General features: G+C 39.7%; 8 protein-coding genes across 9 annotated transcripts; 3 read left to right on the forward strand and 5 right to left on the reverse strand.

Annotated features, from left to right (window-relative positions):
* Window positions 1-36: 36 nt before the first annotated feature.
* LOC9325700 (protein SMAX1-LIKE 6) lies at window positions 37-4168 on the reverse strand. 2 transcript variants are annotated; one of them, XM_002892341.2, is made up of 3 exons: window positions 2498-4168; window positions 1974-2226; window positions 37-1881 (listed from the first exon to the last, which is right to left on the reverse strand). In XM_002892341.2, the coding sequence occupies exons 1-3, from the start codon at window positions 3691-3693 to the stop codon at window positions 397-399; spliced, it is 2934 nt and encodes a 977-aa protein (XP_002892387.1). In that variant the 5' UTR covers window positions 3694-4168; the 3' UTR covers window positions 37-396. The 2 variants fall into 2 exon arrangements, with proteins under 2 accessions (XP_002892387.1, XP_020870923.1); XM_021015264.1 differs by lacking the exon at window positions 2498-4168 and having other exon boundaries at window positions 37-1886; window positions 1974-2211.
* Window positions 4169-6803: 2635 nt separating this feature from the next.
* On the forward strand, window positions 6804-8482 carry LOC9328450. Its single transcript, XM_002889590.2, has 5 exons — window positions 6804-7014; window positions 7098-7441; window positions 7621-7707; window positions 7794-7853; window positions 7981-8482. Exons 1-5 carry the CDS (start codon window positions 6912-6914, stop codon window positions 8170-8172), a joined length of 786 nt encoding a protein of 261 aa, XP_002889636.1. The 5' UTR covers window positions 6804-6911; the 3' UTR covers window positions 8173-8482.
* On the reverse strand, window positions 8455-11009 carry LOC9325701 (O-glucosyltransferase rumi homolog). The gene is made up of 7 exons (XM_002892342.2): window positions 10664-11009; window positions 10159-10397; window positions 9687-10037; window positions 9425-9614; window positions 9286-9350; window positions 8994-9204; window positions 8455-8915 (listed from the first exon to the last, which is right to left on the reverse strand). The coding sequence occupies exons 1-7, from the start codon at window positions 10784-10786 to the stop codon at window positions 8568-8570; spliced, it is 1527 nt and encodes a 508-aa protein (XP_002892388.1). The 5' UTR covers window positions 10787-11009; the 3' UTR covers window positions 8455-8567.
* Window positions 11010-11592: 583 nt separating this feature from the next.
* Window positions 11593-14278, reverse strand: LOC9328451 (non-specific phospholipase C1). Its single transcript, XM_021010862.1, is given in 4 exon segments — window positions 11593-12182; window positions 12499-12675; window positions 13008-13088; window positions 13091-14278. Coding segments are annotated over 4 exon segments (1590 nt in total). The 5' UTR covers window positions 14097-14278; the 3' UTR covers window positions 11593-11856.
* Window positions 14279-15002: 724 nt separating this feature from the next.
* Window positions 15003-16664, forward strand: LOC9328452 (UDP-glycosyltransferase 71C5). Its single transcript, XM_021013583.1, has one exon. The coding sequence runs from the start codon at window positions 15088-15090 to the stop codon at window positions 16522-16524; it is 1437 nt and encodes a 478-aa protein (XP_020869242.1). The 5' UTR covers window positions 15003-15087; the 3' UTR covers window positions 16525-16664.
* A 486-nt stretch (window positions 16665-17150) lies between these two features.
* On the forward strand, window positions 17151-18949 carry LOC9325702 (UDP-glycosyltransferase 71C4). Its single transcript, XM_002889592.2, has one exon. It carries the CDS (start codon window positions 17362-17364, stop codon window positions 18799-18801), a length of 1440 nt encoding a protein of 479 aa, XP_002889638.1. The 5' UTR covers window positions 17151-17361; the 3' UTR covers window positions 18802-18949.
* A 27-nt stretch (window positions 18950-18976) lies between these two features.
* LOC9325703 (UDP-glycosyltransferase 71C3) lies at window positions 18977-20628 on the reverse strand. Its single transcript, XM_002892344.2, has one exon. The coding sequence runs from the start codon at window positions 20521-20523 to the stop codon at window positions 19093-19095; it is 1431 nt and encodes a 476-aa protein (XP_002892390.1). The 5' UTR covers window positions 20524-20628; the 3' UTR covers window positions 18977-19092.
* Window positions 20629-20989: 361 nt separating this feature from the next.
* LOC9328453 (cell division control protein 6 homolog B) lies at window positions 20990-24770 on the reverse strand. Its single transcript, XM_002892345.2, has 17 exons — window positions 24461-24770; window positions 24270-24360; window positions 23955-24175; window positions 23794-23868; window positions 23613-23722; window positions 23429-23535; window positions 23277-23336; window positions 23083-23156; window positions 22909-22959; window positions 22751-22800; window positions 22493-22574; window positions 22312-22401; window positions 22120-22182; window positions 21922-22017; window positions 21667-21756; window positions 21465-21557; window positions 20990-21356 (listed from the first exon to the last, which is right to left on the reverse strand). The coding sequence occupies exons 1-16, from the start codon at window positions 24692-24694 to the stop codon at window positions 21525-21527; spliced, it is 1527 nt and encodes a 508-aa protein (XP_002892391.1). The 5' UTR covers window positions 24695-24770; the 3' UTR covers window positions 20990-21356; window positions 21465-21524.
* Window positions 24771-26298: the final 1528 nt, after the last annotated feature.

Consider the following 26298-nt stretch of genomic DNA (forward strand, 5'->3'; position numbering starts at 1 on the left):
AGATGGTTGGTTTTTTTTCTCCGAAAAGATTCCATCTAAAAACAACAAAACAACACTGCATTTATTTGATCCAACATAAACGAAAAGTTAAGGCTTACAGTTACATGTTACATATAGAGTTCTATATTTCGACAAACATAATATACAACAAACTTGGTTACAGAGAAGATGGTTTAATTCATCTAAATCGGAAGTTGGGAAAATTTTAGGAGAAATACCTAAACTCAAAATGCCAAAAAAGCTGTGGCAAATTGGTACTCCTAAACATACCTATGTACCAAGTGCTAGCTCAGCCATTTTACATTGTAATTTACACAAGCAAAAAACTTTCCATGACCAAAACAATCTGAGGATTATAACTCTTTATTATTACCTCATTTATATATATGCGTGTGATCACATCACATCCACCTTCGCCGGCAACTCTATTCCGGAAGCTAAACCGCTAGAAGAAGCAACCAGCTTCACGGCCAACATAGGATTCGAACCGTACTTCTGTTTTGCTTCAGCAAAGCTTGGAGCAAGGACGGTTTGCATCCACTGATCAACTGTTTTCCCTTCTTCTTCGTCCGATGATAATGATGACCATGAAGCCGCCAGAATCTGAATGATCACTTCTTGATCAAGCTCTAGATGTGTTTCCGATCCAAAGCACCGCTCAAAATGTGAACTGATCTTCTCTTGAATGTTCTTGGCTAACCCATCGAAATCAACTGGTTTGAACGTCACTTTTCCATCTACTTGTTCAATGAAATCATCGAACCAAGTATTACTGTCCTCTGTCTCATGATCGAGGCTAACTTCTGTTTCATTCACTGGAAGGTTCAGATCCAGATATGAACGTTGCACCTTCACTGCACGTTGCTCTGTTTCTAGCTCATGTTTTCTCTTATTTACCCCAATTTTAGTTGAATCTCCCAGCTTTATCTGCAGTTTCCAGCTTCTCGCACTGAGAACTTGATCCTCAGGAAATTTCACAGGTTTAGTAACATGGTCAGTAGCATTATCCTTGGCAATCCCAGACGTCGCAACAACAATCACATTTTTCATACTGATCACTCTTCCATGCGAATCACGAATTTTCCCGGTACTCACAGCTTCAGACAATCTCATCTGATCCGGGAAATCAGCTTTTTCCACGTTTTCTAGTAAAACAACAGAGTGTGGTTTCCTTGATAACTCAGCGGTTATGTAATCAACCACTGTTTTGCCTCTGAATTTGTCATCAAGAAAACAATGCTCTGCCCCAAAATCTACACATATGCAATTGACCTGACCACCAAAGAAGACTTCAGAAAGAGCCATCGCCACTTTCTTCTTCCCGACTTTATCGGGTCCAAGAAGAGCCAGCCAAATTCCGCTTGCTTGATTTCTTCTCGTGGAGTCGGTTTTGCAACCGCAGATAATTTGGCTTATGGCATTCACAGCTTCGGTTTGCCAGGCAACTTTACGAGAGAGTAATTCTCTGAGAGACTTGAAATCTTTCTGATATGTATGTTCTAAAGAAGAGTTTAGAGTCACCAGCAACGGTTTCTCCCTCGCTGTTTTTGATTCCTGGTTTTTTGATGCATAGATTACTCCCAACCCAAAATCTGTAGTGACACAGCTCAAAGGCGAACTCACTGTGCGGTTAGTCACTGATGTCGTGAGATCCTCCATAGGTTTTGGCTTTGAGATTGGCGGATTCAGCAGTTTAGACGTCTCCAAAAAGCTTGTAGGAGTTCTCACACTCTTCTCTGTCTGAACTGGGAACTGCGAACTCACTGACTGAAAACCGAGTTTAGGAATTGCCGGAGTATGATGGATACTTTGGCATATGTTGTCCCATTTCTTCTGCAGAGCTGCGGTTTGCGAGGCTGATGTGTTAGCGTCATCTAAAGCCTGCACTGAATCAGAAGAAAAGTCTCTCAAGATATTACATCAACACCATTAGAAGCGACTACAAATAAGGAAGAAGTTGATAAAAAACGCACCTTACTGCTGCCCGTTGTTCCCTTGTCTTCTTTGGTCTCTACAGCCCGAAGCCAAGGGGGCAACTTCTCGGAACATTGGTCGGCCAGAGAAAGACTCGAACTGGCCTTGAGAACAGCGGCTACTTCTTGCAAATACTTCTCGTTGCAGAGGTGGCATCTAGAGAGCGTCTGATTCACTGTGCTACTCAACGGTACTCTGAAATCTGACGTTGACGAGAAGAAGCCTCCAAAGGGAACAAAAGATCCCATCAAGCTGTAACCAAAAGATTCATCCAATTCATGATCAGTTGCAAAGTCGAATCATAGTTTTGAGAAAAAGACAGAACATTAATGTCCACTCCCAGAAAAATGGGAAGCATAAAGCTGAGAAGGAAGTGCCAGATATGTTAAAATATTTAAGTTTATGTTGACGCAAACAATAAACTATTCCCAGCGATGTTTTCAAGTCCCTTCAGCCTAATTTGAGAGGTATAAATAACATTCAGTTCTACAGTCTAATGTTAATGGAAATAGCAAAGGCATACCTTGATTTTGGATAAACCCCTTGACTCGAAGGTTTAGTAGAGGCTGTGATTGGAAGAACATGAAGGTCCCAATCTTTCTCGATTGTAGGGAACCGATCAATAAGCTTCGTGTAAGTCTCGTTGCTCGATACACATCCGATGAACCAAAGTTTCTTACTTTGATGTTTCAGCAAATCCGAAAGCTTCGACACCAAATTCTCAAGAGCAGCATTAGCTTCACTGGTCAAAACCTTGAGCTCTCCCAGATTAAGCATTATCCCCGATTTCGAGCCATTTTGCTCTACAATTCTTCCTAGATCATCCACTTTCACTCGAATCTCCTCTTCGTTTTTCGATCCATCGGCTAAGATTTCACTAATCTCCTTCTCAATGCTAATCAAGCTTAATCCGCTAATATCCATAGGAAGAAACCCTAACTTCCCAGTGTTGATCGAATCCGTGAACGTTTTAAGAGCTTCGTTAGCGCAGTTACCAACAAGCAGAGGGTTTTTCTTATCTTTCCGGCCTAATACTTCTCCGATTCTCCGGGAATTTTCATCGAAGCCACTGCTCCCACAAAACGGGAACTCACGATTCGGATCTGAGTTAGGAAGATTACAGAGGAAGAGAGGCGGACAACGACCTCGAGAGAAACGGGAAGAGAATTGCGTTACCGGAGGGTGAAGCACATCGAGCTTAATATCGGAGCTACGAAACCCAGCTTCGCCGAATACCCGATTCACAATCGGATCGTCGAGGATCGATAGTATGAAATACTTCAATTCGACTTTCAGAACCGTCGTTTGGCAACCGCCGCCGCCGTTGTTACTGGCGTGGATCTGCTGAAGATGATACGTCTCCGGATGCCGTCTCTGATTCGCCTGAGACCGTTTGATCGCCGCCATGAGCGAATTTGAAACCGGTGGATCTTCTTCAGTCGCCGGAGACTTCGACGACGGAAGCCTGTCGAGAGATACGCCGACGCAAAGCTCAAGAGCTCGGAATTGAAGTCGCGACGAGTAAGGAGTACTCCTAGCGGCGCGTGAGACGCAAACTTCCCGGAGAATTGACGACGGCATGGCTAAAAGAGCAGAAACTGCATGAAGAGACGTCGTCTGGGCGTGGCTTCTCCGACGAGCTACAGCAACAGCATCGTCGAGAGCACGAGCAGCTTCCTCCGTCAAGCATTCTCTCGCCGTAGTCACCGGCGTTGGCATCGCCGGGAAAAAAGTCAAAATCAAAAGTAGAAATTCACCAACAAGCCTTTTCTCCAATCAAAACCAACCCACTTACTCTTCCCACCAACAATTATCAGAAACTCAAGAAAAAAGCCAAAAGATTTAGAAAATATAAAAAACAAAAGAAGCGTGAAATTTCTGGAAATGATTTTTATCAGAAAAGTTAAATCAAATAAACTTGTTATTAGTCTCTTTAGCTTAAAAGTTGTTATATAAAAATAAACTAAAAATATGATTTGGTTTTGGTTCAATCCACAAAATCTTACGATTGGATATGTACAGGAGTCGTTGTTTTGGTGGTATATTGCTTTGTAGGGTCCTCCAATATATTGTCTGATTTTTTTCTTTTATTCGCTTTTGTTTGCTCTCTCTCTCTCTCTCGTGTGTCGTAAAACGATGCTGAAATAATACGAATATGTATGTGGTGCCCGTATAATCTCTCTCGCCTTCCCCACTTTACATTTTCTGATTCTCTCTTCAATTATACATTTGCTTCAGTCTCTTCATGTTAGAAACTTTTAGTTTTGTTAGCTAAATTTTTAGCCTGTTAAAAGAGTTTTTACAACCATAAATTGGAGTACAAGGTTGATAACTTTGATTATGTATGGCCAAACCTTTCTTTACTAAGATTGATTACTTTGATTAGTTTAAATTTTACCGACATGAGAAATAGTGCTGAGATATAATTATTTGATTCTTTGTTCTTCTTTCTTCTCTCCCATCAAATTGTTTCACTGCTTTTTCACCACGTATAGATTCGACAATAGATCTTTGTCCCCCTAATGTTTTTTTTCTTTTCTAATACCATATATTCGAGGTTATATGAACAAACTATACTAATAGTCAAGGTCTTGTAACATGAGGGAGTCACACCTCTCTACTTTTTTGCATCTTTCTACTATTTGTTTCATAAATAGTAAAATAGCAATATTTAGTTTATGATCCAAAGAGAAATTAGTTGGGATTAACAAAGAAAAGTCAACTTAACTATAGTAGAGGAAATAGAAAAGTATCGAGTGGTAGACAATGCTTAAACTTTATAAAAGATTAGGTGAATGTCATAAGAAATAAAGAGGAAAAGCATAAGTGATTAGAGGCCCAAACACCACCTTTATATGCTTTTTTTGCGTCATTGTCATTTATATCATCCAATAAAGGGGATTTTTTATTTGTTTATTGTTTCACATTACTTTGCACATCTTTTATTCCCGATTGCAGACGCATGTTTTTTTTACTCAATTATCGATTCTTTTACACCTGCTGGAAAGTTAAAATGGCATATTCTCGATCATTAATTTTTTTTTTTTTTTGTAAAATGGCTAATTATGGTTATTAATTAATTCGAGTAGCAATAAATTCAGAAAAATGCATGAAAAAGTACTTCTCAAACTGCTCAAAATGCATGAAAAAGTACTTCTCAAAAATGAAGTCTAGGCTCTATATAGTTCATGGATTTTTATTTTCTACACTATCTACCCTAACCCATATTTTCATATATACACGGCTGTATTTTAAGACGTATGTTAGGAAATAAGTCACCAAAAACCACAAGGCATCATCAAAAGAATGTTAATGGCATTGCGACCTTCGCGGCTAAGCTACTAGACAGTCCAACAACCACCCCAAAATAGTTTAATTTGATTTGCGCCAGGAGCTGGTTAAAGCTCACGACTCACGTCGTGTTTCTTCCACACTAGGCCCATACATAATTATAATGTTCCATATATATAATGCATATGCAACCATGCATTTAATTATTGGTCATCTGAATTTTATTCAACTTCTCACAACTTAAACACATATTGGACCGCTCAATGAATATAAAAAATACGGTGTCCCTTTCGTTTTCCAGAAAATAATTCGTAAAGGTTGGTTCCACACATGCTGCTTCGCCAAGTCCCTAGTAAATGCGTGTGACAGTAGTTCAATTCAAATAGTTGGGAGATAAATATATGTGACAGTGGCACCTTAAATGATCAAACCCTAAGAGCGTCACACTTAGGAGAGACTAGAATGCATATGATAATTAACATGATACAGAAATAAAACCCGGTAATTAACGTGAACCCTAATTCCAGATCCCCTGTAACGAGCACACAGTAGCACTATTTAATGCCAAAAGTGAAGCTAAACGACATCTGTAAATCGCGTGGGAACCAACGGTCGATCTGTGGTCCTTCGCGGTTTCCTTTTAACACTATGTGACTTTATTAGTGGATGACGTTATTTATAGCATCCATTTATATTATGACACGTGTAGATAAACTTTATGTGATGCATCTTAGAGGATTAATTTAGTCGTCTATGGATAGCGTAGACATGGTTTTTGAATTGACTCCACTTTGGTTTTAGAGGAAAGAACAAAACATTTGGTGCACAAAAAAAAAAAAAAAAAAAAAGAACAAAACATTTACTTTCATATTGTAAATCAGTAAATCCATTGATATTGATCAGAAAAACTTGATTTAATAATTACTGGAAATAAAAATCAAACCTATAATTATCTCTTCTTAGACGTAATCCTTTTCTAATACGTAAGCTTAGCTCTGAATGATTATATGTGGTTAGTCTAATCCCTGATTTATTTGTTATCTAATTCTTCTTGTTCAGTGGCACCTGTCGATCATTTAGATTATCACATGCATATTTGATGTGACATTTGTGTCATATCATAGCTTTTTGAGTGAATGTCATTTGTACTTCCTTTTGATTCACTTTATTTTTAAAATCTACAAAATTAATTATAAATCATATTGATGTTCTTTTATTTTTAAAAGAGAACAAAAAAAATCGTAGTGAATTTTTTTTGTTTGTTTGTTTGGTGCCACGAATCCAAAATTTGGTCGACATGTGCCTAACGATGAAGCAAACCAAACTTTATGGCAATTATTTCCCAAATACATTATTGTGAATTTGAGATATATTAGCATGGGCAAGTTACAAGTGGCAAGTGAGTACCCTGTGTTGTGCTTTTTTTGGTATAGGGTGGTTCGACCCCAGGTTATTATATGCTTCCTTATAAGTTATTAATGGGCCTGGACAATAAAAAAGTAAAGGCCTTAGATCAGCCCATTGTTCATTTTACTGAGACTGTAATCTCTCTCCCGTCATCTTCGTGTCAGCGACTCTCCTTCTCTGTCTCTGCCAAAACCTCAGATCGGAAAAACGGAAATTCGAAAAACCCTAAGTTTCGAAAGATGAGAATCGCTCGTTTCGCTACTCGTTCCCTGAACGACGTAGCGTTCCTCCGACCATTTCGTTCCATCGTCTCTAGAAGCCTCGCCACCAACGCTAACGAAGGTAAACACCATTTCCACGATTTTTTTCGTCCGTATTCTCAGATTGTATCGTATCTGACAATGGAATCGAATCGAACTGAGCAGATCCAAACCAGAATCGATCTTCTTTTGACTCATCGGACAATCTCGATTCGTTGTTTGGCGACTACAATGGCAACGATGAGAAAAGCAGTGGTTTCTTCCAGCATCTTAGTAAAGCGGAGAAAGATAAGCGCGATTTCAATGGCTATAATAGATCAGGAGGGTCGAGATACTCCGGTGGTGGTTCAATGAACAAGGACGAGAGCTTTGATCCTTCATCTGATGGTGTTGATGGGAAATTGAAAGAAGCTGCACTATTTTACAATATGGATGAAGGAGATGGCTTGAAGGAGTACTCGTTTAGGCCCGATTTCAACAACAGTTGGGGCATTAATAACTTTCCTAGGGTATGGTTTCTTTCAACTCCTCTATTGACTAGTATGTTTATTATTTGATTTTTTCAAATGTTATACGAATGTGTAGTTCATGTATAATTTCATTTCTAGATTGGGTTTTTTCCTTAATCTTTTCTTGTCTGCTTTGATTAAGACATTCTTTAAAAATCTTTTCTTCTGTTTCATGGCAGATGCAGAAACAGATGCAAAATCCTAGACAGAATAATAACAAGTCTGAGGTAACTACTGAGGAAGTTCTGAAGAATGCTGATTTCAGGGTGAGTGTAGTTGGTAAATATGTTTCACAAGTAGTGTATCATATTCCTTTTTGTGGCTCACCTATGAATTATGTTTTGTTGGACAGAACGTTAGGTTCCTTGCAAAGTTCATTACCGAAGCTGGGATCATCATTAAGAGGAAGCAGGTCAAATTGGATGTTACTTGCTTTTAGTCTAGCTTGGTTTTATGGTTCATACGATATGTAATGATGCTTTGCTAGTTCACAACTTCACATGATTAAACCCCCTTTTGATTTACCTCTTCTTGCGCAGACTGGCATTAGCGCCAAGGCACAAAGAAAGATTGCTAGAGAGATCAAAACGGCTCGTGCATTTGGGCTGATGCCTTTCACAACAATGGGTACAAAGGCATTTCAGTTTGGGAAAACCATGGAGAACAGAGACCAAGATTTCGAATATGAAGTGCTTGATGATGATGATGAGTTTGACGAGGGAAATGCTTGAATCTGAAGGTTTGGATCGGGTTAGTTTTCATTTCCGGGTATTTGGTCAATATTTGGAATAAGCTTATGTTACCAAGTTGAGAGAATACGTGAATGACTGTATTTCAATAGCTGCTCCCAGTTTTCATGTTGTCCCGATGTCAATTTAGGTTCCTCCCAATACCAAAGGATTAGGATTTGTATCTTATGACTCTAGTTTGTTACTTTTGAAGATCTGAGTCAGTCATACTGATTATTTATCATTGTCTTTCATCACCCAGTGTATTTGCAAGATTACGGTTTCTTTATTCTATAAATCAAGTCGTAATCAATTATCATCTCGTGCTACGGCTGATGAACATACGTATGTCAAAAAAGAAAGGATACACAAAAAAATTTTGTCCTAGAAAAGACAATTCATTTGGAACTCTTTTTTGTTCTTGTCATCTCCATGTATCTAACATTTTCGATTGTTTTCTTCTTCTGTTGGATCAACCTCTCAAGCCTACTCCTATCTGCTACTGGAAGTTTACATGGTTGATCCAGAGAAGGTACGACTCTGGATCTTTCGAGTAGTTCCCGCTCTTTTTGTTCTGCGAAGCAGAGCAATGATCCTGCACAGACTTCATTAGCCGAAGCCGGCTTCTCTGGCTTGAACTTCTGAAGCTTCGAGTACTCAGTGATGAGATGAAACATATAGTCATAAACCCGGTCCATGCTAATGCTTTCCATATAACCTTGTCCTCTTTTTCCAATTGTTTCAGCCTGTGAAAAGTAAATGTCTTAGGAACATGAATGGTATGTGATAAATCGATATTATGATGAGGAATGTGGAATTTATACTTGAGAGGGGTTGGCATTGCCCCAGTCAACAGCGTATTTGATGGACCGACATAGATCAGTGGGAGAGATAGGCCAGTAGTTTTCCTTGGGAAGGAGGCCTCTGCTGAAGAAATCTTCATACTCAGGTGAGATTATGAGTGTCATGGAACCACATGATAGGATATACTTTAGAGAAACTGACCACGCATAACCCTCTGCATATATTTTGTACCTTAAGATGCAACGAATTCCAACCATATTAGATCCTTCTCATATCCTCCACTCCTATATGATATATCTTAGGTAGACTTACCGGTGATTGCATTGGTTGGAAAGCTTGGATTGCTCAAACCCACCTTTTGCTTCTTCTGCCCAGTCCTGTATTTTAAAACACACATCAGTATCACTCCCACTAGGTTAAACTATCTATTAGGCTTCTAAGCATAGCGAACCTGGCGCATAATCTGTGCTCCCCATAACCTTGAATGGTTGCATTTCATGAGCTCCAGTCTTATAGGCGATACAACATCGGGATTGCCTTTCCAGTAAGCTCTAGGTTGCTTGTTGTCCCAACTTCTTCTCCTAGACCCTTGCTTTATATCCCCAAACTCTTCTTCCCAGGGCCTTAGGTTTGTCTCCGACCTTCATCACAACACTAAGATTCAGACAAGGGTTGAGTAACAGCTGATATCAGTTGAAAAGAGAGATACGTACCATCCCCAAAACGACCAATCCGGAAAAGGAATGTCCAAATGAGCTTCATTGGTGCAATATCTAAAAAGCGGAACGGGAAAGGACTGGTACTCGGTCTGGTTGATGATGGGTTTGTCCATACAATCAAACATCATGTCGACATCAGGAACCATCCCCGGATACTTGTTGAGCAGTTGCAGAATCCCCCAAATGGTGAACATCATTCTGCTCTGCACACAGGCATAATAGAGATCCACATACAACTTCCCTGATAGTATCACCACTCGAAACGCAGCATTCGCTTTCGCCCTCTTCACGTGCTCTTTAGTCACCCCAGTCTTTGCCCATGGCTCTAAATCCCGGTGAATCCACCTGGCTTTTCACCAAATCAATGAAATCAACGGTTTATGCCAAAAAAAGAGAATGATTCTTTCTGATTCATGTGAATAACCCATTTCAAAGTAATAGATAGAATTGGTTCGTTCCAACAAACCTGAAGAAGTCTGGGCATTGTGGTTGATGGGTTCGACGACCCGACACAGATTCCGACTGGAGACTCTTTGGTTGGACAACGGCGTTGTACGGACATGAGAAGTAGGAGCACTGGAGGATTCGGTAAGCCTGAGAATGTTTTGTACCTTCGCTGAAAGATTTGCGTGGGAAGATGTGCCACGGTGTTGGTTCCAAGTTATGTCCGGCCAAAGTTTTTGTCTGAGCTATAAAGTCGTCAACCTGTTCGACGAAATTACCCAGTGAGACAAAAGTTCTTAAAAAAAGAAAACAGAGAAATAGTCACGTGTTTGTCCCTTTAGAACGCAGAGCAATAAAAGCAACATTCAGCTCGAAATCTTTCGTTAGATCCATCAATCACGGAGAAAACAATTAACATTGAGTGGTAAAATTCTATGATTCCGTCAGATGCAAATACGTAATTACGAAAGCATATGTAAGAGTTTCAATATCAAATTGCTGAATAAGGAGAAGAAGAGGAAAGAGACCTTGTAGAGAAGAAGAGCGGTGAAGGAGAAGAAGGAGAGAGCAAGAACACATAGAAGGAGATAAGAAGGTGTACGAGGAGAGCTTTTGTGGTGAGGAAGACGAAGACGGAGACGAAGACCCATATTTTCTCTTCTCTTTCTTCTGCAAAACTTTTTCTTTCTTTTTTTCTACTTTCTTCTTCTGTTTATTGGCCTCAAGAAATATTCTCTGGATTTTATTGGTTATACAGTGCGCCGCTCGACACGGAGGTTCACTTTTCTTTACATCAGTTTGTTTCTATTTTAATTCTACCATTTTATCTTTCTTTTTTTCTTTTTTGTTAAAGCTATAAAGAATTTATTATTTATCTTTACCACGTCAAAGTAGGAATGTACTCACCAATATGGGCCTTGTCGATTTGTGTTCTCTAGGCTCATTCATGTTTATGTTTGGAAAGTTTAGGAGAGAGTAGACTTTAGTTCTTGGTAAAAAAGTTCAAACAGAGAGAAACAGAGGTCGTGTGGTAAAGCTTCAAGAACTTCATCTAATGGATTCCCCTGCATGTCTTACCCACCTTAATGTCTTGAGTTTGGCCAAAACTTTTGTAAAATTTGTTATACTTTTTTACCATTAGGTTAGATGATGCTAATATGCTATGTTATTAGATTTGGAGTTTGGTATGTGTATTAGGTTTGTAAAAACATGTCTCATGTAGTGTTTGTTTTATTTATTAAAACATTACATGATGGAAGTTAACTTTATGGTGTCTTACCCATCAAAGTGTATTCAAGTTTGGCCATTATGTCTTCTCCTATATAAGTTAACAAATGTGTTCGACACAAACATAACAAGCCAAAAGAGATCCATCTTCTTCATTTCATGCACTTAAAACTTCAACATTCAAGAAAGAGCTGGACTGCTGGAGGATCGGATTAGTCACTCAATGAAATTATATACATATAGATCTTTGTCTATTTTTGGATAAGGATATATTTTAGTATTACAGGAAGCCTCCATCCATTCCAACTATGGAGATGGAGGACATACGTGACAATCAGCGCCATTGTACAACATTACGTTACCATATATTCTTTGATCCATTACATACTAAGTATATATACTTTTTCCACATCATATATGCACTACGTAAAGTGGGTACATGAGAAGACCACATATATTATTTACATATAATCCATTTCTTCAATTATAGATTTCAGTAGCTTCCAACATACTTGTTGGTCCCTTCACTGGGACTGGTCCGGGTTGTCAGAGATGGCCTCATAGTGACTATAGTGTTTCCGTCTGCTCCTGCTTCCAGTGCAGCCATCCCTGCTTCCAGAAACTTCTGAACAGCGTCCTCTGCGTATTTGTTGCCTTCACTTACTGTCATGTTCTTCCCAATGTCTGGATATGAGTTTAGGAGATGGTCTCCAACAAGTTGAGAGGCCAGTTGGATCAGCTCCACCTGGAATTCTGAGAGCTTTGAGTCTTCTTTTGCTCCCCATGGCCTCAGCGATAGTTTCACTTCCGGCAGTTTCTCTGTTAGACGTCATCAAGGTCAGAAATTGATGAAACCAATCTAAAGTAAGTTTTAATTTCTCAATTGTTCAATAGAATAAACCTACAAAGCTACGTCACTGATACATTCTCAATTGTAGCAACATTCAAGGAGTATTTTTCAACCACTACATTGACGAACAAGTTATACCAAAAGGAACCGTCTACAAATGCTTCAGCGATGCGGTGAGATACTTAATGAAACATTACATATTTGTATTGTCCTGTAAGGCTTCAGAGCCAAAAAAAACTGAGATCATGTAATGGAATAGGAAATCAGGTAGAGAATGAAACAGACCTGGACAATCTTGGCGAGGAGAATCTCGGATACGGAAGTATTTCTCAAATGTACCAGCCCATGCATCTCTCTTGGTCAGGAAGTGAGACTTTAGGTTGAAGAGTTTCTTCACCGTTGCGGGTATAGAAGAATGCTCAAACTGTGAATGTGGTGTTGGACCATCAGGTTCATGTATCACTGCAACAAAATCGATCCCAACACCAGTCTTATCAAAAATCACAAAGACGGGATGATAAAACAAATCACACACAAGAAAGTTATATAAAGATTCAAAAGAAGAAAACTAATGGGATTAACATGAACAATGTGATCTCCCTAAGAAATGGATATTAGTCCAAGCCAAATCATGTGCAATTTTCTCACCAGTTTAACATGTCAAACATCAAGCTGGATATGAAATTTTCTATAGTCAAGATCAATATAAACAACAGTACACAACAATCAAAACAGAGTCTGAAAAGTGTAAGAGCCATGGTTCAACAATGACAGAAATTTAACAAATAACATACCAGTGCCCTTCTCAATCCAGGGAGAGATCAGAAAGGTAGGGACCCGAACACCCAATCGGTCAAACCCGAAGTAAAACGGGTAGGTCCAATGATTCCATCAGGGTTAGGCACACCTTTAACGGGCGTCGGAACATGATCATAAAACCCACCGTGTTCATCGTAAGTGATGAGCAAAGCCATCTCTTTCCACTGTGGGCTGCTCCGTAACGTCTCATAGACTTCCTTAACAAAACGTTGACCCGCCGCCACATCATGCGACGGATGATCATCATTAGCCGGAAAAAGATCGATATCGAAATATCTCTGTTCCACAACAGAATAATTCGGAAGCTTCCCAAGCTTAGCGTCAAGCTTGAACTTAAGCGCATAGCTATGAAACTTCACCAAATGTTTAAGCCTACGAAGAGATTTGAAGAAGAACGTAGCAGGGATGTTTTGGTAATAAATCCCAAAACTGAGTCCGTTCTCTTCTAACGAATCAAAGATCGTTTTTTGAGGAAACCCTCTAACGAGATCTTTCTTCACGTTGCTTGAGCATCCATGAGAAGTAGCTGAGTGAACGTAGAATCGATTCGGTTGAGTCGAAGTCGGTACTGATGCGAACCATCGATCGAAAACTCCGAACTCGTTCGCTAACTCGGTGTAAACAGGTAAGACATCGGGTTTGAATCCGCTCATCACGTTCTTAGCCATTCCAGGCTCCATACTCTCCGATTGCTGTGCGAATCCGTTCATCATCGGGTCGCCGGATGTATCGTTCGACCCGAATATCTGTTCTCGGATCGCTTGGAATGAATGACCCGGATCCATGTCTACGAAGACGGCGTCGTCGGAGACGAAGATCTTTTCGGAATTTGGATCGGAGACGTTGAGTGGATTTGACTCTTTGCCGGTTAATCCGTCGATTTCGGGTCGGGTGGATTTGAGCCAACCGAGGATGTGATCGAAAGAGCGATTCTCCATGACCACAACGACTATAGTCTTGATTGGTCCTTCGATCTTGTGGGGTTTTTTGAATTCTAGAGATTGAGATGAAATTAGTAAGTAGCAGAAGAGAATTACAGTGGTAGATACTTGCCGGAAAGCCATTTCCCGGTGACCTTGGACCCGGAAAACGGCTCAGTGTAGAAGGGTAAAATTCTGCAGAGTTTTTCTAGGGTTTAGAAGAGAAATGGTGTTGAGAGAGGAGCAAAAGGCATATACTTGAAGAATAACAATGGAGATACCATGAGATTTAAGCGATGAGAGCGATGAAGCCGAAAAAAGTCCCCTTTGGCTTATTATTTAACATTCCTTTTCAAAACATAAAAACTATCTTAAACTACGTTTGACTTTTGGTCAAGAAAATCCCAAACTAGATACCAAGTCAAATAAAGTAATAAACAAAAACCTCGATTAAAAAAGTAATTGCAGTCAATATTTGCAAAACTTGATGAATGGAAAAACATAAATGTTGTTTTGTCGGGTGCACGACATTTACATAACATCACATTCGTATCTAAATCATGTACAAAGTCAAAAAACATAGGGTCACCAGAAGACACAGTACATACTAATTCTTCTACTAAACCTATTGATCTGATGTCTAGACAACTAATACTAACTAAACTAAGGGGCTTAAAGATTTTTGCCAAATCATTGTTCCACTTTTGTTGTCCAAAGAAAGAGAGAATAAAACTCGCTGTCTTCCACTTCAATTTTTGTTCAAGTCCAGTAGATATCTCTTCTACTCTTTTTTACCGTCAAATCGTAATAATTGTCTCTCTTACTTTTTTCCCCCTTGGATTCTATTACACATCATACAGACATACACATATCTGAATCTCTGAGAGCAAGAGATTATAATGGAGTAATTAAGATATTATTTTTGAGTTAAAATATTTGACAGTCAAAGCCTAATTAATTATAATCAGTTTTTCTTGTTTTTTTTTTTTTTTTTTTTTTTTTTGTGCACCAATCAGTTTTTCTTGTTTGTTTCTACTTTTAATACATCGGACTCCACTACCACCATATCGTTCATTCCAAATAAACAGCGTTTCATTTTCTTCAATAGAAAACACACAGAGAAAAAAGTATAGAGATGAAGAAAGCTGAGCTCATATTCGTTCCTCTGCCGGAGACCGGCCATCTTTTGTCCACGGTCGAGTTTGGAAAGCGTCTGCTCAATCTAGACCGTAGGATTTCCATGATTACAATCCTATCCATGAATCTCCCTTACGCTCCTCACGCCGACGCTTCTCTTGCTTCGCTCACAGCCTCCGAGCCTGGAATCCGACTCATCAGTCTTCCGGAGATCCACGATCCACCTCCGATTAAGCTTCTTGACACTTCCTCCGAGACTTACATCCTCGATTTCGTCGATAAAAACATACCTTGTCTCAGAAAAACCATCCAAGATTTAGTCTCATCATCATCTTCCGGAGATGATTGTCATGTCGCCGGCTTGATTCTTGATTTCTTCTGCGTCGGTTTGATCGATATTGGCCATGAGGTAAACCTTCCTTCCTATATTTTCATGACTTCCAACTTCGGTTTCTTAGGGGTTCTACAGTATCTCCCGCAACGACATCGTTTTACTGCGTCGGAGTTCTATGAGAGCTCCGCTGGAGAAGAGTTACAGATTCCGGCGTTCGTGAACCGTGTTCCCGCCAAGGTTCTGCCGCCTGGTGTGTTCGACAAACTCTCTTACGGGTCTCTGGTCAAAATTGGCGAGCGATTACATCAAGCCAAGGGTATTTTGGTCAATTCGTTTGCCGAAGTCGAGCCTTATGCTGCTGAACATTTTTCTCGAGGACGAGATTACCCTCACGTGTATCCTGTTGGGCCGGTTCTCAACTTAACGGGCCGTACAAATCCGGGTCTAGCATCGGCCCAATACGAAGAGATGATGAAATGGCTTGACGAGCAACCAGACTCGTCGGTTTTGTTCCTGTGTTTCGGGAGCATGGGAGTCCTCCCTGCACCTCAGATTACAGAGATTGCTAAGGCGCTCGAGCTCATCGGGTGCAGATTCATCTGGGCGATCCGTACGAATATGGCGGGAGACGGCGATCCCCACGAGCCGCTTCCAGAAGGATTCGTTGATCGAACGATGGGCCGTGGGATTGTGTGTAGTTGGGCTCCTCAAGTGGATATCTTGGCCCATAAGGCAGCAGGTGGATTTGTATCTCACTGTGGGTGGAATTCTGTACAGGAGAGTCTATGGTACGGTGTACCAATTGCCACGTGGCCGATGTATGCGGAGCAACAGCTGAACGCATTTGAGATGGTGAAGGAGCTGGACTTAGCCGTGGAGATAAGGCTTGATTACGTGGCGGACGGTGATAGAGTTACTTTGGAGATTGTATCAGCCGATGAAATAGCCACAGCCGTCCGATCATTGATGGATAGTGGTAACCCTGTGAGAAAGAAGGTTAAAGAGATATCAGCAGTGGCAAGGAAAGCTGTTGGTGATGGTGGATCTTCTATGGTGGCCACAGGAACTTTTATCAGAGATATTCTTGGGGATCACTTTTGATCATTCTCTTTCGGAGCAAAATAATTATGTAATTTGTAATAAATAAACAAATCTTATCAATTTATCGTGTACTAAATGTTAATAAACGCCATTTGTGCTATAAGACCAAGAGTCCGATAAATAATAAGAAAGTCATTAAATTTTCTGTTTTATTCTTTATTAATATATTTTATAAAAATTTCATTAACCAAAACATTAAAACAGTAGAGATAAAACTAGAATTTTCAACAAACATTTGCATTGAAAACCTAAAACAACAACTATTATGAAACAAAATTTAAATCCTAAACTGACAACTAAACTAAAACGGAAGGAATAACTTTTTTTTTTTTTTTTTTTTTTTTACACTGCAGTGTTATCTTTGAGTAAGCTCCATACAAAAGTGTAATGTATGGTGATTTCTATAATCATCTAAGAAACAGACAATTTTGTAACTGAAAACCTTAACACAACATACCATAATTACAAACCACATTCTAACACTCACATGATGTACTTTTAAAGTAAATTACAACCAATTTTTTTCATCTTTCAAGATGTTTTTTTTTGGGATCAAGACAACATGTTTTCTTTATAGTTCACGAATATCTCCATGTCTTATATTTTGTTGGTGTAGATGGATGACCAACATTTCTCTCATTTTCACAAAATTTAATTATTTTATGATGGATTTTAGAAATTTCTTTTTGGTAAGGACTGGTTTTGCAATTAAACAGAACTCCCATGAATCAAAGACTCACAGTCTCTCACGACACCACTGACACACATCCTTAACAACATTTCCACATTTGTGGTGCTTTTCCCACTTTGTCTAAAATCAAACATATCTCAAGAGAAATGGTGAAGGAAACAGAGCTCATCTTCGTTCCAGTTCCATCCACAGGTCATATTCTCGTCCATATTGAATTTGCCAAGCGTCTCATCAATCTCGACCATCGGATCCACACAATCACTATCCTCAACTTGTCTTCACCCTCTGCTCCTGACGCCTCCGTCTTCGCCAGATCTCTCATCGCTTCACAGCCCAAAATACGTCTCCATGACCTTCCCTCTACCCAAGATCCTCCTCCATTTGATCTCTACCAAAGAGCTCCGGAAGCTTACATAGTAAAGCTCATCAAGAAAACTACTCCTCTGATCAAAGACGCCGTCTCCAGCATCGTCGAGTCGCGTCGTCGAGGATCCGATTCGGTTCGAGTCGCCGGTTTGGTTCTCGATTTATTTTGCAATTCATTGATAAATGATGTTGGCAACGAGCTTAATCTTCCTTCTTACATATTCCTCACGTGTAACGCTAGATATTTGGGGATGATGAAATATATTCCGGATCGGCATCGGAAAATCGCATCTGAGTTCGATTTGAACTCCGGCGATGAGGAATTGCCTGTTCCAGGATTCATAAACGCTATTCCGACCAAATTTATGCCGCCTGGATTGTTCAACAAAGAAGCTTACGAGGCTTACGTCGAGCTAGCGCCGAGATTCGCCGATGCGAAGGGTATTATGGTAAATTCCTTCGCTGAGCTTGAGCCACACCCGTTTGACTATTTCTCTCACCTGGAAAGCTTCCCTCCGGTTTACCCGGTCGGACCGATTCTCAGCTTGAAAGATCGAGCGAGTCCGAACGAAGAAGCAGCCGATCGAGATCAGATCGTTGGGTGGCTCGATGATCAGCCAGAGTCATCGGTGGTGTTCCTCTGTTTCGGGAGCAGAGGAAGTGTTGATGAGCCGCAAGTGAAGGAGATAGCTCTAGCGTTGGAACTCGTCGGCTGCAGATTTCTGTGGTCGATTCGAACAAGCGGCGCCGTGGAGACGAATGCTAACGATGTGTTACCGGAGGGATTCATGGGCCGAGTAGCGGGCCGAGGTTTGGTATGTGGTTGGGCTCCACAAGTGGAAGTATTGGCCCATAAAGCAATTGGAGGATTTGTATCTCACTGTGGTTGGAATTCTACGCTTGAAAGCTTATGGTTCGGCGTTCCCGTCGCCACGTGGCCGATGTACGCAGAGCAACAGCTTAACGCCTTCACGCTGGTGAAAGAGCTTGGGCTCGCGGTGGATCTCCGGATGGATTACGTGTCGAGTCGTGGGGGTTTGGTGACTTGTGATGAGATAGCCAGAGCCGTCCGATCTTTGATGGACGGTGGGGATGAGAAGAGGAAGAAGGTTAAGGAGATGGCTGATGCGGCAAGGAAGGCTTTGATGGATGAAGGATCGTCGTCTTTGGCAACTGCTCGATTCATCGGAGAATTGTTTGAAGATGGTTCGTCGTGTTAATGCAAATGTTGGTGCAATCATTTCAACATGCTTAGTTATTCGATACCGGAAAAAAAATTGCTTAGTTAATTATATCTGATCCTGGAGAATATACTTGAAACTATATATTTCCTCTTTTCACTAATAAACTTATATATGTTATGTGAAATATGCATATTTTCTTTGACTGATTCAGTTTCTTGGGAATTTTATTTCAAGTTGATGTCTAAGCTTAAACCGACTAACCAAATCCAAACCAAATAGAAACGATTGAAAGCAAAACACGCCACAACGGCGACGTTTATAATAGAACTAAACATCCCCGCCGAGCAACTCGTCGAGGAATCCTTTAACCGCAAGAAAGGAAGATCCTCCGTCCATCAAAGCCTTCCTCGCCGCCTCCGCCATCTCCTTCACTCTCTTTCTCGGCGTATCCTCACCGTCCATCAGAGATCGTATGGCTCCCGCGATCTCCTCAGCTTTTACTATCTCTCCGTACGCCGAAACGTAATCTAAACGCAGCTCCACGGCTAACCCTAACTCCTTCACCATCGTGAACGCGTTTAGCTGTTGCTCAGCGTACATTGGCCACGTGGCGATCGGAACACCGAACCATAAACTCTCCAGCACGGAGTTCCAACCGCAGTGAGACACGAATCCTCCGATCGCTTTATGGGCCAGCACTTCCACTTGCGGAGCCCAATCGCACACCAGTCCCTTACAAGCCGTCCGATCGAGAAATCCCTCCGGCAACAGATCGTACGGGCTCGCTTTCTCCGTCGGATTTGTACGGATGGACCAAAGAAACCGGTGGCCGGTGAGTTCTAAGGCTTGAGCTATCTCTTCAATTTGCGGTTTGCCAATGATTCCGAGGCTTCCGAAGCAGATGTACACAATTGACGACTCCGGCTGGTCCTCGAGCCATCTCATGATCCTGTCCCGGTCCGATGGGTCCAGGTCCGGAGACGGACGATCCTTCAAACTAAGAACCGGTCCGACCGGGTAAACCGGAGGGTAGCTCTCACGAAGACGAGCGAAGTAATCAAATGCGTTCTGCTCAAGACATGTGAATGAGTTTACCAAAATACCCTTGGCTCCAGGGAACTTTTCTGCAATCTCGACCCAAGCCTTGTATGACTCACTCACGAATAGACCTGGAGGCAAAACCTTCGTCGGCACGGAGCAGACATAGCCGGGAATTGGATGTTCTACGTCGCCGGAGCTTAAATCTAGCTCAGAAGCAGTTATGCAATGTCTCTCAGGGAGATACTTCATCATACTTAAAAGACCAGCGTTACACGTTAGGAAAATGTAAGAAGGAAGGTTAAACTCGTTTGCCACTTGGATCATTGGAACACAGAAGAAATCGATAACCAAACCGACGACACGAACCGAACCGGATTCATTACGTGAAGTAAATAGAGTGGAGAGAGCGTCTCTGACTAAAGGAACTGTTTTCTTGGTGGACTCAAGAATATAAGCCTCGGGGGCTTTAAAGAAGAGCTCCAATGGCGGAGGGTTCTGAACATCAGGCAAAGCAACGAGACGGACTCGAGGCTCTGAAGCAACGAGAGACTTGGCGAAGAGGTGGGCTTGAGGAGCGAGAGGTAATGCCCAGTGGAGGATGGTGATGGTGTGGATGCGATCATCACGTTTGATGAGAGATTTAGCGAATTCGATGGAGACAAGAAGATGACCAGGGGCTGGATATGTAACAAAGATAATTTCTGCTTCTGCTTTCATCGTCCTCTTCTTTCTTCTCTCTCTGTCACTGTGTTTAATACTTTTATCTCTCTATTGATATTTAAACAAATGACCGAATGATTGATGGCTATACTACGCAGGCACTACGCAGGCACTATACTACTCTATTAATTACACATTTTGCCAACTACTCACTTACGTATCATTAATTTTAAATGTGTTAGAGGATTTTTCTTATTTCACTTTAATGTTTTCAACTTTTATGTAAAAATAAATATATTTAATACTTCTAATACTGATATTTTATAGTATATTTTTAATTGGTTGAATTAGTTACAGTTAATTATGTTTTTATGCAAAAAAAGTAAATTAAATTAGATTTTTGAAATTCTTTTATTGTATGAAAAAACTTAAACATCACTTAAATTAAAAAAGATGGAATAATTGATTAAACTCTCGAGTTTACTAATTGACCCTAGAAGGGAATTAGGATCGCAACTTCTCCTTTTTCAACACATCGTAACCAAAACTTTAGATCTTAGGCTTGTTTATACATCAAGAAGGAAACTGTTAAATTTGATGTACATTTTTGTTTTGGACTGTTAAATAATATGTACAGAAAAGGCAACTCAAACTTGTACCTTCAACAATGACATATTACACAAAAAGATAAAAACTTCAAGAACACTTTAATGAAGGCTGATGATAAAACCACCAAACCAAAGAGATAGGTCCAGCACGAGAGGGAAAAAGCTAACCACTTTTACTGGAAAAAGAAACTAAACCCACTACTTACCAACTCCTTTCAGTCTTTCACAGCTCACACACACGCCCCCAGAGGAAAAGAATGAGTAATAAATTGTGGAGAGACCCTACATTCATATGATAAATAATTAATGAGGAAAAAGTAATTAAATTGTTCACTAACTGTTCGAATAAAATAATTGATGGTACAATTAGTTTACTATCCATGGTCTTACAACTTAGTCGGCCATTGTTTGCACCAGATGTTTTCCTTTGTACGAATGATGTTTTTTTTCTCACACAAGACAGTTGCGGAAAAATCGTATCTCCTGTTGTTTGATGTTTAGACTTAGTAATTTTATCCCGAAAGAGTGTTTACTAGTAGTTTTAAAGATTAGCAAAAATTAAAAAAAAAAAAAAAAAAAAAAAGCTGATTACCTGCAGAGCAAACGTGATGTCTGATTCGTCTACTCTCAGGCTAACTCTCTTTGGCTTATCCCCACGAGCTTGACCGAATTTTAATATCCCCTGAAGCAAGAAAACCCATTTTTGATCAAATATCACTCTTTCGAGAAAGTCTTTCTAGAATTGATTTTATTGCATTTGTCTTAGCTATCATCATCAGTTCACAGATGAAGTATCCCATAAGCTTTTCTCCATCAGAAAATAGTTAAAGACGGCAATAGTAGTTACCTGATCGTTTAGCACTGTACACATATTAGTGAACTCTGTAATTCCAGCTGGCGAAATCATCCAAGATTTACAGATTTCTAGATATAACATATTAAGCTGCATTGAAAGTTGTGAGAAGGGAGATGAGTAATTCAGAACAATGCTTTGGTTTTAACTTCAATGAAAATTATGTGTTTCGTGTTCTGAACGAAGATTTACCTCTCCAACGGTTGTATCCTTTTTGCTTCCTCTGAAAGCCTTTGTAGCAGCACATATTATGATCTGTGAATTGTGTCAAGAGAAGCTTGTAATGACTCCGGTTAGATTCTATAAAACCACTCTTGCTTAAGCATAAACGTTTTATAACATGTATGTGATTTTTTTAGATGACTCTATGTGGATGCAACGTACTTGTTGGTGTTGAGGAAGAGACTGAATTGTCTCAACTACAGGAGATTTAAATGTCTTGGATAATGCAGCAGCCATATGATCCATCCTAACCTGCAACATTAAGGACAGGAAGACCAAGGTCTATAAGAATCCTTGATATTCATATCAGATTCGTATCAGAGGAAAATGTCCAAATACTAACCACTGAATCATCTGTAGTAGGACCTTGTGATTCTGGACCAGCTGATCTTCTTACTTCCATTTCTAAGATTTCTAGAGCACTTCTGAAAATATGGATCAAAGGAGAATGTAAGATTTCTATTCACTATATAACGTCTGAGAGTATGACCTTTAGTTAGCAACCACTATATAACGTTACGACATATGAATCCCAAGCACTATCTTACTCACGTTTCAAGTAAAAAGAACAAACTCTGTGAGGAAAAAATGTTGAACTCACCTGCAGACACATAGTGCTTTTCTCATGTCACCTGATGCTGCAGCAACTTTCTGGCGCAGTGCAAATAAAATAAACATCAACAATTGATATGTAGAGGAAAGTAAGATTGACTCATGACCGAGAGAAAATATCAGACTAGCAAGGATATGGATTCTTACTCTGGCACAGAGCTCCAAGGCTTTTGGTTGAAATGCAACATATGAAAGAACCTGTCAGAACAGAGCTTAAAGTAAGTGAGACATATATAGCAACAACATAGAATATCTTTTAGTTTACAGATTTTTCTGTCTCAAACAAGACATCTTAGCAGGCAACAAGGTAGAATGAATTACCATAAGCCTCTCCTGAAGTATCCTAAGGATCTGATCTTTAGAATAAGCACGGAAAGTTATAACCATAGGTTTGCCTGCACAAGAAATAGTAGAAACAACAGTTGATGAGTGAATCCAACACTACGTTTTCAAAGTTGAGACTTTCAGTTCACATGGAAGACTGTTTAAAAATTACAAAATTAAGAAATTCTCACAAGTAAGGGACTTCAATTTTGGAAGGAAACGATCTGCAAGGTCTATTGCATTTGCTACACCTGGAAATAGAAAACGACAGAGTAAGTCACAATTGCATATGAACAGAGGAAATGAACACATAAATCGTAGCTGTGACCGTAAAAGACAGTACCTATAAGTATACACCTTGAAAATGGCAAAGTTGTAAGCAGAAAAAGATCATACAGGACTCCTCGGTTTTTAGTGATCAAGTAATCCATCTCATCTGCTATTATTAACCTGGAAAAGAGTTTGAATAAGAATAACACTGCTTTTTTCAGAAATCTTGTTATGTAATCAAAGCACAACAACCGTACATCATTCTCGAGCTGGACGATGCTTGTTTTTGAGAAAACAAACTTTGAAGATGTTGTAGAGGTGAAGAATTGGTGTTAGCATTCTTGCCAGGCTTGATTTCACCAAGTATCTAACAACAAAATAAGCCTAGAAGCATCAATATTAAACTGAAATCAAGAACTTTAAGGTCTATAGTTATACCTTGCTGAAAATATCTGTTGTTTTAGTCAGCGACGTGCAATTCACAGACAATGTATCCACGGGGGGCAAACCTGCCTGATAAAATTCACCAATGTTCAATCTTTCCGTCGATGACATTGCTTACAAACTTACAAGTTATTGTAAAACAACAAAATCGATACCTGCGTTGACCAATCACCAACTTGTTGTACTACTTTCTCCATAGAGAGTGATTTTCCAGTTCCAGGACAACCACATATGTACAAACTCCCAGCCTTTTGCTGATCTATGCAGCCTTTCACAAAGCCGAAAATGCGAATGTGTTCGTCCTCGCGGCAAACAATTGTTGATGGTGCTTTGGACACGTGCAATGCCTCTTTCACAGCTCTCATTTGCTCCTCATCTATACATTGAAATAATATCATCACATATGATTGACATAAAAAACAATAGAATAAGTAGACTATTGAAGAATCTAATGGATCATGTTTGTTTACCTCTAGGATTCCAGTTAGATTTAGAGCCTAAACAATCAGATAACTTCTGCACTACCAAATTCACTGGATCTCTCAAAATTTCCATAACTTCCTGCAAATAGATAACAACTCAGATCCAACAATGGCGGAATAATTCATCAAAAACAATCTGATGCAGATCGAGTGGTTTTTCTAATATTGAACTTATGCACCTTTACTGATATTCTGGGATTAGAAACAAAACAAGGTCGATGAGATTTCAATTTCTTCGGCGAAGAGAGAGAATTTCCAGACATAAGATTCACCGCCGCCGCTGAATCTGATCTCGACTTTCTCTTCCGAGGAATCTCATACGCAGCAGATTCAAGGCTTTCGAATTTCACCGTCCCGGTGGTTACAAAATACTTGTAAGAAGATAAACTCGCCCCGGCGGCGTTGGTAGGCATTGTTAGGTCACACAAGGAAATCGGAAACGAAATTTGGCAGAGGACTTTAGATTCAATCGTGCTTGGCGAATCAATCTCTTCGTCGTAGCTCCCGCCTTTGTTCTTCTGATGCCTTTTTGAACCACGCATTTTATTGGGCCGAATTGTGTAAATGGGCCCATTATTTTTTTAAGTAATTGTTGAAGCTGAAATTTGCTTTCTTTTCTAAATTCCTATGTCGGAAAGATTTGTTGTACCTACAATATCCAAATTTTTGTATTATTGGGTTTAAAGTTCCAAAAGACTGGTCCAAGATGATTTATTGAATTTGTCTGTAAAATAGAAGGATTTGATCCTTAACTCCTAAACCCCCACTAACAAGATTAGCACCATTCAAAATCCTCTAGTGGACGGACACCAAAAATGTTTGATTTTTTCTTCATTTTGGTCTCATCTACTAAAGCTTGCATAATTGGCTGTGTCCAGGTTCAATTCATTCAGGGTTCTGAAACTGAATAACTAGTTCATATGTCAGTAACGTACGTGTGTACAACATGATTATAACTTCTTCTATTTCTGTTCTTAAAACACAAAGACTCAAACATTTCCAACGGTCTTTCATGCCGGAAATATTCCCAAAAAGGCGCATCAAATTCTCACATTTTTTTTATGGTTTTATGAGAGTTATATTTAAGATCCAAATCCTAACAAAACAATGCTGCAAAATATTTATAGTTTTTGTTTATTTGAGGTTAAATTGATCAATAAAAGGACGTGAGGAGTTGGACAAGGACTCCAAGTGAGATGAGATATCATTATTTTTGGTCTACCTCTTCGTAAACTTTTATTTGGGAATAAAAATGTCCATATAAGATCCGCTGATATTATATCACAACATGCACCAAAAAAAGAATAATAATTATAAAATGTAAAAACAAAAAAATATAGAATTTAGGTTGAAAGAAGATGAGAGAGTAGCCTATGCCGTGTCGCTGCTTCTGCCAGTCTCCCTCTCTCGCTCTCAGTCTCAGCATTGTAAAATAATTTGGCCATAACATCCTATCAAGAGCCACTACGTAAGCTTAGGTATTATTTTCCACTACATAGAAACAACTAAGCAACGATATATAACGGGTTGTAATTTGTATGGTGTAAATAATCCTTTTAATATTTGCTCAAAAGAGTTTCAAGCATAAACGCATTATAGTTATTTTTTTTTTTTTGAATGAATGTAAAATTTATTCACCAAAAAAACCAGTGTTACATCAAGTGCATCATTTTTGAGGTTTTTTGACATTGAGTTTACAATTTAAAACTTAGTGGAGAGCCAAAATGTGAAAAGGTCTTCATACTTTGCGTTTCCGGTTTTTCGAAGAAGAGTGATCCGGTTGCGAATGTTCTTGTCGATGGTTTTCCCAAGGATCGATGCTGTGATAGGGTCTTCTCCATGCCGTCGATTGTTCCTCTCTCTCCATAAGGTGTGGACTGCGATTTGAAAGGCATATCGCAGAAGCAAACGTGCCTTCTGTTTGAGCGTGTTACTTGAAATGAGCAACATGAGTTGATCCCACTCCAATGTGTATCTGTTTTGAAGTAATCCCTTTGCTAATGTCTCCCAAATCTGT

The sequence above is a fragment of the Arabidopsis lyrata genome, assembly GCF_000004255.2.
Source record: "Arabidopsis lyrata subsp. lyrata unplaced genomic scaffold ARALYscaffold_1, whole genome shotgun sequence".
Classification (NCBI taxonomy): Eukaryota; Viridiplantae; Streptophyta; class Magnoliopsida; order Brassicales; family Brassicaceae; genus Arabidopsis; species Arabidopsis lyrata.